The sequence below is a fragment of the Ochlerotatus camptorhynchus genome, unplaced genomic scaffold (genome assembly GCF_037179485.1).
Source record: "Ochlerotatus camptorhynchus isolate MF236.1 unplaced genomic scaffold, CSIRO-AGI_Acam_v1.1 ptg000361l, whole genome shotgun sequence".
NCBI classification, from domain to species: Eukaryota; Metazoa; Arthropoda; class Insecta; order Diptera; family Culicidae; genus Ochlerotatus; species Ochlerotatus camptorhynchus.
In genome coordinates, this window is record NW_027040849.1 from 13,035,092 (window position 1) to 13,048,094 (window position 13,003).

Here is a 13,003-nt window from a genome sequence, read left to right on the forward strand (position 1 = left end):
GTCTACAACACGTTGATTACATCTTGGTGTTTTCGAACGGAAGGTGTTGCGTACCATCTACGGTGAAGTGCAGATGGATGACGGAACGTGGAGGAGGCGAATGAACCACGAATTGCACCAGCTGCTGGGATAACCATCCATCGTCCACATCGCAAAAATTGGGCGACTACGGTGGGCTGGGCACGACTTCTTCGGACAGCAGAGGACAACAAGGCCTTAGCCTGGTTGGTAAGGTAAGGTAAGGTAAGTAACATCTGGGGTAGACAAAATCAGGAAAGCACTGTATTGAGCCGTTTTGATTGGCTTCAAAAGTAATGTTTAAACGCTATTTACCCTATGTTGTCATTTGATTCTCTACTATCCACTATTGATGGACTTAACGGACGCATTGTTTAAAACTTCAATATCTTTATTCCGCTGTATCGTCTCAAACATTACACATCGCAAAATACAGCTTACATTATCCTGTCCTTAAAATTAACAACAAATTCATCCACTTCCAGTAAACCGGAAACTTTCTAAATTCTCTTCTGTTCATTTGGCATTTGTTTTTCAGTGGCACTATCGATGAAGAGCGTTACCATAACATAACCTTCCACTGACGAGGTTTGAGCATTCTATTTCTCGGCATTGAGTGCCCTCATTTCACTGATCAGTTCCTGCTGAGGAGCTTCGCGCCTGAAGACGGTCTTGTACATGAAAGCGACAATGAACGCAGCGGACAGCGGACCCACCCAGTAGATCCAGTGATCCGTCCAGACGCCGTTCCACAGAACCGGTCCCAGCGATCGGGCCGGGTTCATACTAGCTCCGGTGTAGGGGCCCTAGAAAAAAATATTCATATAATTATACTTTGAACAGCTTTACTGAATAGAAGAATGCTTACGGCAGCAACGGCCAGACATCCGATGGTGAAACCGAACTTGAGCGGTACCGAATCGTGCAATTTGGAGTTGCGAGGATCCCACACACCACAGCACATCAGCACTAGGACACCGGTGGCCAGGAATTCGATTCCCACGGCTTGCATCGTCGTGATTGCATCGTTGGGCGTGGTCACACAGAAACCGGCTCCATTTTCCAGAGCACCCGTGAACACAGCCGCCGGGGTGAGCATCTTGAGCATTCCGAAACCCATGAAGCCTCCGACGCACTGGGCAATGAAATATCCGATAGCCATCTGGAAATCAAGGAATGTCTTATAGATCATGATGGCTTGGAAGTTTGAAGGTGAATAATTACCTTGGTGGAAACCATACCGTAGACCCAGGCCGCGGCCGTTACGGCCGGGTTGATGTGACATCCTGAAACGCATCCGAAGATCTGCACCAGGATCATGACCACCAGACCGAAGTTGATGCACAGCTCAAAGTGTGATGGAGTGTGCCCGAGTCCTCCTACGCAGCCCATGCATCCTAGCAGTACCAGCAGAGCCGTTCCCAAAAGCTCCGCCAGCAGAATAGATATGTTGTCTAGGGTTGATTTCTTCATTTTTGCTCTGCAATGAGAAAAGAAAATTCTTAAGTTAGAATACAGAACTAAGTCATTGGAGTGACGAGAAGAGTTCCGTCATGGGTCATGTTTCGCTTGAACCCGGTTCTTAGCATCATCGCCCGATTTGAGTGATGGTAATCAAAACAACAGGTCGAACGATGGCGATTGCCACAATTCACCACATGTGGTCATCATTACGGAATAACAACATTATCAGTGGCTTATCACTGTGGCTCGATTGGGTGAAGTTGAATGAGACTCACTTTTTCACGCTATGATCTTTATAAATCCGTTTTTACACAGCACTGATTGGAAGAAGTGCCTCCAACGAGGTATACTTCTGACCGATAATGGAGCTAGGTCGAGCTCATGCAAAGCTGATTTTCAACTCATGTGTGATATCTGCAGAAACGTTACACAACAGCTCATCAATGTTGTAGGTATTTACACATTGCGGCTAAGATTTTAAGGAGAAAATTTTTCCATCATTATTCTGCTATGACGTACGCTGGTCATATTACTGCTCAGCTGATAACGTTTCGGAGGTACCATGGGCTGTACATACCCAAGACAGAGCGTTGCCGTCTGAAACAGAAGAAGCAATTGTCGAATGATAACCGGATAATTGACACAATATAATTTTTATGATTGGACCCTGCCATAAACTACTATCCTGATTGTGGAATCCGTTATGGCATCTTGGGCGGTGATTTGAGACTGGGATTTTTGTTTTTATTTGTACTCTGCTTTGTTCAAGCTTTAGTTGGCGGCGGTGGCTCTTCTTGACCTTCTATCCCCTGAGTAGTTAGTGTGAATAAGGGCGTCTATTTGATGTTTTGCTGTACCTGTTGTGGACATCTAGTGCATCCTGTTCCCTTAACTTGTTGAGGACACCCTGTCTTGCCTCAAAAGTTACCCTTTTTGAAGTACAACATAAAGGGCACCATTACGGAGCATGAGATTTGATCAAATTATTCGCAGTTCTACTTGTCCAACGCCCCCGGCTGTGTGAGGGATAGAGGATGACACACACACACACACACACACACACACACACTCTGCTTTGAAATTTTATCAGGTTTTAGACTCAAAGAACGCTATTGAGAATTGACGAAGTGTTCTGTTTTGATACAGTTGCCGAGCTGGCTAAGTGTGTAGTAGTATTATCCGAAGCACTTTATCACCGAAGACTTCTAACGCTCTCCATTCGCGGTCCGCCTTGATTCATCGTGTAACGTAGCTCTGAATTCATTCTAGAAATTGAATGAATTGAGAATTTGATTTAAATAGGATCGAACATGTCAGCTCTAATACGGATCAATCACACCATCCCTTGATCCACAGAACGACCCAGCAAAGATAATCCGGAGAATTCGTATGTCACATCAACCGCTGTTGCCGATTGCATGGCGCTTTTCGCTTCCGCCACTAATTGGCCTTACTCTCATCACTCCCCTATCATCTCACGCACATTTTCGTCTTCTCACTGGACGGAGCAATTGGTGGATGAAAAGTGCATTCACGTGAATCGCGATTTCCGACGACTGATCAAGTCTGTCGGTCTGATGAAAACATCAATGATAAGCGGCACGAGTGCTGAATTACTAATTGTTCCCTTAGCCTAGTCAGTAAAGGCGCAGCTACAATACGCCGAATCCCTCAAGTTCACCCACTGTCAATTTGTGAATCAGGAATTGGTAGGCTTGAAAGCGAAATTAATTCGTGTATTGAATATTAATCAATTGATTACCTTCAAGTTTTGGATGTGCGAACACTGGTGGATACAGGTTGATGCGTACAATCATAAGTAGGTACACTTCGGAAATTGAAGATTCCATGCATGAATGTTGCAATACTACTATATGTCTCACGGTAGTAAATTTAACAAGCTGATATTTTTTTTATCAGCAACATATGTTGGCGGCTTATTAAAGGCTTCGAAGGTCAAGAACTCTTTTTTATAGGGGAAATGCCGGCTTCGACCATTCTTGGCATACACAGTTTTGTTCACGAACTGGTCATTTGCTAATAACTTTGCACATAGTTGACGAAACATAGTTCTTTTTGAAGCAGTAGATAGAATAGAGTTTAAGCTTGTTATAGATACAACATAAAAGGCAATTTTAATTCTAGTAATAAACTATATTTTTTTTTGCTTTGAAAAAATGAAGTGAGAAATGCTCGCTGCACATCTTGGACTTTAAGTGTAAAAATTCATTGGTGTTGATTCAAATGTTAAGATTTACCTACTCTTTGCATGTCTATAGTAAACTATGATCCTAATCTATCAATTACTTAAAAGAAAAACAAATTTCAACAACTGAGTGAAAAGTTATTAACAAATGAGCAGTTGGTGTGTAGAACTGTGCATGCCAAGCATGGCTTCGACAATACCTTAACCTATTACCGTCAGGGGGGTAAACAAAGTCCTAGAGCACTCAAATTTGGCCAATAGGATGCTCTGAAAAAGAATGTATCCACATGCCAATATTTACCTCTCAAGGGCGTTGTTCACCCCCTGACAATAATAGAATAATGTATTACCAAATCCATCATTTACACTACATACGTTCTTCCTTCGTAAGTGTTTGCGTTAATTGTTGGTACACAATGTTCTGTGCCTCAAGTTATGTGGATGAGACCATAAATGCTAAAATTAAATTGAATATAATCTCACCATGCATTGATCCCAAACGATCATTCAAAGTTGATTCGAGAATTTATATGTTACATAAATTTCCATCGCATGCTTCTTATCACTTCCTGTACTAATTGGACACATTCTATATTTCATTCCAGTTAATTTCTCTATCATCTCACACGCACATCTGCGTCTTCTCGAACTCGGTCAGCGACGACAAGTGTATTCCCGCAAAACGTTTCCGACTACTTATTAAAGCTGCCAGTCTGAAAACAATTAAATCGTACTTGTTCAAGTGCTGAATGTTACCATAGAGGTAACTCTAAGACCGAAAGGTTTCGAAGAAACGTGCTCAACTTTTTGGCTCAGCTCTGGTACTATCTTCGGTCCCAAGCTAATCGATGCACCCCTCGAAACATATGAAAATCCACGAACCCCTCATTTTATCTGCCAAATTTTCATAGAGAATCAAAACAGTACTAGAATTTCAACTAGAATGGGTTCGTTAATCGATTTGCTTAGGACCAATAGGCTAGTCAAGTAGTGAGCCAATTTAAAATCGTTAGTTTCGTATTGATTGTTGATATTACTGCTGCTGGTAAGAACCGGAACTGTGAACAGTAGGTAGGGTGACGGGATGTAATTTGGCTTGTGCTCCTTATTTGAGCCCATCACTGAGATCAAGGATTGTAATTTATGCATAATTTTTCTACGTCAACGACATGTTCTTTAGTGATAGGCACCCTTAACCAAAAAGTTAGCGTCATTACCGATAGTAAACATGTTAGTAGGTTTAACGTGTTAACGTTAAAGCCACAGACAAACAGACATAGGACTCACAATCACATTCTTCGCAAATCAGGTTTTGGTTGGGAATGTGCTCGCATTTATCATGGTGGCGCCACTGGAGCGTTAAGCAAGCCACTATATTTCGAATTCATCAGTGATGTCAGTTCTTTTTCAGGTCAATTTAGAAGATTTCTGTTTTCCATGATTTGTTTTCTGTCGATCTTGTTTTCCGTACTGAATACCAATGCTACTGACGCACACATTTTTTCAACATTCATGTACTTCAGTTTTTTGGTTACAGGAAGTTAATATTCATCCTAACAATCAAATATCTGAAGGTTTTAAAATATTTCATCTTGGGTTTTTTTTTGAAAAAAAGGTGATTTGAAGTATACTTAGCCGTTTACAAAGGCGTACACGGACTATTGACGATACAAAACTGTTACGGCTCGAAACAAATGCAGTTGAAAATGATTGAAAAGGGGATTAAAGTAGTCAACATACTTAGTTCCAATAGTACAGTAAGACTCTCTATTCGGTACCGTAAGATATCGTAACTTTGTCATGATCTCATAATGGCTTAGGCTATAAATTTACCATTATTCAGCCATTCCATAGCAAAACGATGTAGTGGTTCTCAGAATTTGGTATTTTTTTTTTTAGTTTTGTTGCAAAATATATATTTTATTAATATGACCATTTCATCGTAAAATTGGACTTGACTTCTCATAATCCAAATGCGATTGTCCTTTTCTAAGTTCTTTTGGATTTTAGTAAAGCTTTCGATGATATCAACCATAAATTGTTATGTCGTAAACTAAGTAGTTTATTCTTTCTCGATACAACTTCTGTGAACTTACTTACGCAATATGTGGAATTCAATAATTCAAAATTAGAGCTTTTGAATGTAACAAGTGGTGTCCCACAAGAATCTGTTCTGGGTCCACTGTTATATTCCATGTTCATCAATGACCTTGCAAGTAATTTAGATTATTGTGCTTACCATCTCTATGCTGACATAGGCAAAGCCAGGGGGCAAATTCAGATATAGAGCAAAAATGAGTTTGTTACCTTAAAAAATATATTCTTTGGATCTTAATTTCTTGCAAGTTTTTTTTTAAATTTTTTTATAGGCCTGCCAACACACCCCCACACCAAAGAGCTCACACTGAGAGCCCCCTGGTAGTGGACTCCTCGATAGTATTTTTTTTAACGTAACAAGAGAAAACATATTGACATATAAATATAACATTACTAATTTTAAATTTTTGTGATGCAAAATAACAATCATTAACAAAGTTAGGATGTACCCAGTGGAACAAAGTTCCTTTGAAGGGATCCTCAACTCATGAACAATTCAATTAATTAATATATACAATTTAATATCTTAAGGTTAGCGTAAAGAGTGTAAATTTTATAATTATAAATCGATAGTTGACTCGAATTTATATCAAGAACTCGTTGATTTTGGATTTGTAGTATGGCTTTAAACTGGTTTTGAAAAATACACTCAGGTCTTTTTTACACGGGGGATACGGTCCGTGTAAAAAAAAAACCGTGTAAAAAAAACCTACGAGATTTTGATTTTTCGCATGCTTAAATGTTTTTAAAAAATCGGATTTTGATGCCATTTGTAATTAAAGCATGATATGGTCCATATAGACATATTTTTAAAATTTCTGTATTTACACCAAAAATTGTGATTTTTTTTTAAGTATGCCATTCGATTACAAAAAGCTTGAAACGGATAATGTGATTGGAATCAAGTCGATAGGTGGTATCGTTGTCGAGAAATCGTTAAAAACGTACCGTGTAAATCGTGGAAAACCGTGTAAAAAAACCGTGTAAAAAAAAAACCGCGTAAAAAAAATCGTGTAAAAAAAGACTTCAGTGTAGTCGGTTGTTTAAGTTTTTCAAACATTCCGGAAGTGCATTGTACACAGATGGACCATAAAAAGAAATTCGTATTCGAACGAGGCATGTGAATGCTCTCGAGCGTATTAGGTTATTCGCATACCGAGTGTTATGATCATGATTTCCAGAACAACATGTGAAAAGGGCATAAAAGCCTTTTGTAAACAAACCTTCTTATGCCCTTTTCTCGCCACCCATATGACACCAACGGAAACTTTTAACATCACCGTGTAGAGGACACTTTCCCCTTCCCGATGATATTGCTGGTTTGCGTGATCGACACTCGGTTGGCGAGAAAAGGGCCTACAAAGGTTTGTTTACAAAAAGCTTGTATGCCCTTTTCACAAGTGGCTCTTGATTTGTGATCGGTAAAATAAGGTTACGATGCATGTTGGGATTTTTTAGCGAATCATATATAAACAAACAAGACTGTAACTTGCACAAATCGCGTAACGGGAGAATACTGTGCGAATTATTTGCGTAGAGTCGAAGAGTGGAAAACAATTGTGGATGGTGATAGATGATTTTTATGCACCTTTTTTGCAATACTTGCACTTTTTTAGTTTATCCTTGCAAGCATGTCCCCAAACGATGATTAAGTACTGCAGATGAGAATGAATTCAGCCATGATAAAAAAGTTAGAAGTGCGTTCCTAGGCACAAATTTACTAACACGATACACTAGGCCACATAGAGATGATACTTTGCGTTGTACATGTTCTATAATATGATCCCCCCAAGAGAGCGTAGGATCTAATACCAAGCCCAAATATTTAAAACTTGATACTTTCTCTATTACGTTAGACCCAATTGACGGACTGTTGTATGGAGATTTTTTTTTCCTCGGTGAGTGGAACACCATACATTTAGTCTTTGATAAGTTTAACGAAAGTAAGTTAGTATCAAAGTATCTCATGAGTACCTGTAAATCATCGTTTATGCAGGAAATGATAGATGCAGTATCCTGATTTGGGTAAAAAAGTGCTGTATCGTCAGCAAATAATTTAGCTATTCCCTTAAGAGGTAAATTTTCTATATCGTTTATATAGATAAGAAATAAGAGAGGCCCGATATTACTACCTTGTGGAACCCCTATATTTACTGATCGGAGAGAGCTATGTGCTTCATTATATACCACAAACTGTTTCCTATCACTCAAATAACTACGTATAATGTCATTAGCCAATCCACGTATGCCATAGCTTTCTAATTTTTGCAGAAGAATATTGTGATTCAGGGTATCAAATGCTCTTTTTAGGTCAATAAAGAGGCCTCCTACGATACATTTATTATCAATTTTATTTAGTAAAAAATCAACTAGCTTGACTATTGCTGTAGAAGTACTACATCCTTTCCGAAAACCATATTGAAATTTATGCAAAACATTAAATTTGTTCAAGAATTTGACAAGACTAAAGGGTGTCCACGATGAAATTGCCACACACAAAATTGAATCGCAAAATTCGAGTTTTCATCCGATTGCCATCAAATTTTCAGGGATTGAGAAATAACTATTAAACTTCATTTTACCGTTTTACTCGTATTTTATTTACAGTCCATACGCAAATGCCCGCACCTTGGCCTTAACCCCGGCCATAAGATTCTGCACAACCTGTGAATCAACCGTTTTTTGCATGTAAACCCATACTTTCTTCAGTTCCTCGACTGTCTTCACTACCTTAGGTCGTTTAAGAAGGTGCTGCTTCATAATCGCCCAGTACTTCTCGATGGGGCGGAGCTCCGGAGTGTTGGGAGGGTTGAACATTTTCGGCACGAAATTGACCTTATTGTCCGCATACCACTTCAGCACGTCCTTGGAGTAGTGGCATGAGGCCAAATCCGGCCAGAAGATTGTTGGGACGTTGTGGGCCTTCAGGAGAGGAAGCAGCCGCTTCTGGAGACACTCTTTTATGTACACCTGTCCGTTCATCGTGTCCTGGGTCACGAAAGGTGCACTCCGCTTCCCGCACGTGCAGATGGCTTGCCAAACCAGGAATTTCTTCGCAAATTTGGACATCTTCTGAGTGCGGACATGCTCCGGAACGCTGAACTTATCCTTGGCCGTGAAAAACAGGTTGCCGGGGATCTGTTTGAAGTCGGCCTTCACATATGTTTCGTCGTCCATGATGCAGCATTCAACTTTCGTCAGCATGTTGAGGTACAACTTCCTGGCACGGGTTTTGGCGGACTTGTTCTGCTTCTCGTCGCGATTAGGGGCCTTTTGTACCTTGAACGTTCGAAGCCCAGCCTTAGTTTTGGCCTTCTGGACAAAACTTCGGCTTAGGTGCAGCTTCTTAGCCACATCCCTAACGGAGGCGTTCGGATTTCGGTTGAAGGCCCCAACTACGTGGTTGTGATTTTTGGTGTTGTACGGAATACTTTTTCCTTCACTTCTGGGCTTCCAATCGGTGGTCAACCGTTCCTCGAACCGCTTAATCACTCGCGACACCGTGGAATTCGCGATTCCCAACGTTTTAGCGATGGAACGATGCGAGAGATCCTTGTTCTCGTGATGAATGCAAAAGATTTCATCACGCACGAGCTGTTCTTTCGACTCCATTTCCGCGAGTTTTGATCACAGGACTTTAAAACTTGCAGGATGTAAATAATGCACTATGAACTAAATCCACCCAAATTTTCATTAAATTCTACCCAACGGTTAAAAAGTTAGAGCAATTTCATAGTGTGGCAATTTCATCGTGGACACCCTTTATTTACTAGAAATTTTTCGAAAAGTTTATTAACTACAGATAGTGTGGAAATAGGACGATAATTATAAGGATCAGACACATCGTCGGCTTTAAAAATAGGCACCACTCTTGCTACTTTGAGACAATCTGGATATTTCCCTTGTCTCAGTATACAATTGTAAAGTTGAGTAAAAATATTTGCAAACTCATTGAGGTTATGTTTGATTATACTTGCTGGAAGATTATCAGGGCCACAGCTTTTTTTAGTATTTAGATTATTAATCAAGGAAGAAACATCAATTACATCAGTAGGTTTGAGAAAAATAGTATGCTCTAGGCGACTTACAGTACTCAAAGGATTTAAGTTATTTTTTCGAATACTACTAGCAAGATTAGCTCCAATGTTTGAGAAGAATTGGTTAAACATTTCACAAATTTCTGAACAATTTGATGTTTTATGTCCATCCTATTGAAATTCAATATTTGGAGCATGTTTTTTCCTTGCCAATATTCCATTTAAGTTTTTCCAAACCTTGGCACTACTTGTGTCCTCAAATAATTTTATGAAATAATCATTTTTACATCTTTTTTTTTAAGCAATATCAGTCTTTTTAGTTATATGTTTCAACATTTCTTTCAGATGATCATTATAAGGATTTTTCTTTACTTTTTTTTCAAATATTTGTGTTTAAGTTTTATCCATTGCCACGTATGATAGTTAAGCCAAGGACAAAGTTTAGTTTTAACATTCACTCGTTCAGTTATCAACTTGGTGCATAATGCTAATATATCATTATAAGCCGTTTTTATAGTGATAATGGATTCATTAACATCTTCGGAGCAAACGAAACCATTTAAAAAACCAGTAAAGAGTTTATTAAGTTAGTAGTTATCTGCAAATTTTTTGGTTAACACAACATGTTCTTTTGGAGCTTAAGATTCCTTCAACAATTCGTAAAATCAATTTTTGGATTTTCCACACTGATTAATATTTTTTTTAACTAGTTCGTTTATTTACTAGGCTCAGTCGTGTGTGACACTTTGCGGAGCCAAAATCAGTAATGTTTGATTTACATTTTAAATAGCAGTATTTCTAGGTTAGTATTGGGTACCAATTACTCGTGGCGGGCTCGACGTTAATGGGTAACAATTGCAATTGGAAGGATCTAGGTAGGAAACTGGTTTCTGAAGCCTCCTTCAGATACTACTCTCGGACGGTTGACCAAATCCTGGCTGGGCAGGGGCAAGTAGCACAGGAACAGGAGGATAATAAGACTGGGACACAATGGCGGGAAATTGTTTGGAAAGGAGGGGATAGTCACATCAAACTCTAACATCAGACAAACAAAGGAATTCGTAGATCGCTTGCATGTAGGGAAGATCACGTGTTCCCAATACATCTCTTACTTCACGGAAGGGTTGTCTACCTCGGGCCACTAGGGTATCCAATAGTCGTGCTCTGGAGGCGTCATTACCCGGGCAATACCAAACTGCGTGATCGATGACATCATAACCGGTTCTGCACCTACATATATTGCTGTCAACGAGGTTTATTCTATAGAGATTTGCGTCTAGCGAGTAGTGGTTGGACATAAGTCTTGACATCACTCGAATGAATCCCCGACTTACATCCAGACCTTTGAACCACGCTCTCGAAGAAACATTTGGAATAATGGAATGTAACCACCGCCCAAGAGAATTATTTGTCCAATTGTTTTGCCAACTTAAAAGAGAACTCTGACGTACTAATGGGAAAAATTCATCATGTGAAATTCTTCTATCATAAATCTCGCCTTGTTGTGCGCCCACCTTTGCGAGAGAGTCTGCCTTCTCATTGCCTGGGATTGAACAATGTGAGGGGACCCATACAAAGGTAATCATATATGATCTTTCGACCAGCAAACTCATCTGCTCCCTTACCTTTGAAAGGAAATAAGATGAGTGCCTACCTTGTTTCATCGACCGAATAGCCTCAATCGAACTGAGACTATCCGAGAAGATGAAGTAATGGTCTATGGGCATATCGGAAATCATCCCCAATACGAAGTTGATTGCTGCTAGCTCAGCAACATAAACGGAACAAGGTTCCTGAAGTTTCCGAAAGGCGGTTGAGTATTCATTGAAGACGCCGAAGCCAGTGGATCCATCAATGCGTGATCCATCAGTGAAAAATCTTCTATTGCAATTGACTTGTTGGTACTTTTTATTATTAATTATTAATTATGGTTCTTGTTATTGTTACTGAGCATGATTTCCGTCATCTTTGTCAATAATTTGACTGCGATAACTTGAAACTTGTTGCTAAGAAAATTCTTAGGAAAATTAAAAAAAATGTTGTTTGGGTAGTTGAAGATGCTAATTTCAAATAACAGACTGTAGTGGTAATTTGTATACGATAGATGGAGTGGATGAAAGTATAGAGTTGATAGTTCCGTTAGAGTACGGTAGTGTGAAAATTGCATATAGATAGTAGAATAGCGAGCTAGGACAACTTTTAAGGAAGGTACAAATCGGTTTTTCATCTCTTTTTACCAAACTCCCTCTTTGGAGAAAGATGCTGAGGGGTGTCCCCCCCCCGCCACCACTGGCAAAAAGAGATGAAAGCCGACCGCTCAAGTACCAACGATGTGTTTGAAACAGTTCTACCGATTTTTTACCGCACTTCAGTTGTTATTTGAAGGAAGGCATCCAGTCGTAGGTTTGGAATTTGCAACTATTGTTTACCATATCGTGACCATAACCTTTAAATGCACAAATATCAGTTTCTACGATACGTACAACATTCAAATTGTTACTCCACGTTTGCTGCACTGCAACATACATGAAGTAGCAATTTCAGGTGAAATTGGGCTCTGATTTCCGATATTTGTGTAATTGAAAATTCGAAGAGGAAGTGCATTGTAGCTTACGTAGCAGCCATTTGTAGACTCTACAAGGAATCATCTTAATAGAGATAGTATGCTGGATCATGACCACATTCAAAAAAATCCACATGTTCCATTCATGTGTTTTCAAATATGCATTTTGCTAATTGCCAGTCACCATGATATCATGTGAATTTCATTCGCATTTCATGGGATCAATGTTCAAAAATCACATGTTCCACCTGTCGGTGAAATCAAAACAAATCACACCATAATTTCGTGTGTTTAGTTATTGAAATTCATGGGATCTTATTTTACTGACAATAATTACTTTTACCAGTAGCGATCAATTTGTCAGCCGGTGTGAAGAAGTTAAACAGTTCTATATGAAATAGAACTTTATTTTTGGCTTCATTAGATAGATTTTCAGCCCTTTGGCTGGATCATCTTTAAAACAGAAAACTGATCAGGAATGGTAAGTAAATCCTATTAAATAACTGAGTATAATATCAAAAACTGGAAAACTTTATATCTCCATAACTGTCTTTTACAGTATCCTTGGGTTCCTAGGTCCTGGTGGAGTGACGTGATTGGAGAGAGCTGCAGTGTTTT

The 13,003-nt window shown here is 39.3% G+C and overlaps 1 protein-coding gene across 2 annotated transcripts in view; it reads right to left on the reverse strand.

The window, feature by feature from the left end:
* Nucleotides 1–411: 411 nt before the first annotated feature.
* Nucleotides 412–13,003, reverse strand: part of LOC135709516 (aquaporin-like) — a 32,981-nt gene continuing 20,389 nt past the window's right edge. For both annotated transcript variants that reach the window (XM_065231913.1, XM_065231914.1), the window contains exons 2-4: nt 1,243–1,498; nt 887–1,180; nt 412–824 (exon numbers count right to left, since the gene is read on the reverse strand). In XM_065231913.1, coding sequence (XP_065087985.1) covers nt 618–824; nt 887–1,180; nt 1,243–1,491 — 750 coding nt within the window. In that variant the 5' untranslated portion in view covers nt 1,492–1,498 and the 3' untranslated portion in view covers nt 412–617. The remainder of the gene's footprint in view (nt 825–886; nt 1,181–1,242; nt 1,499–13,003) is intronic.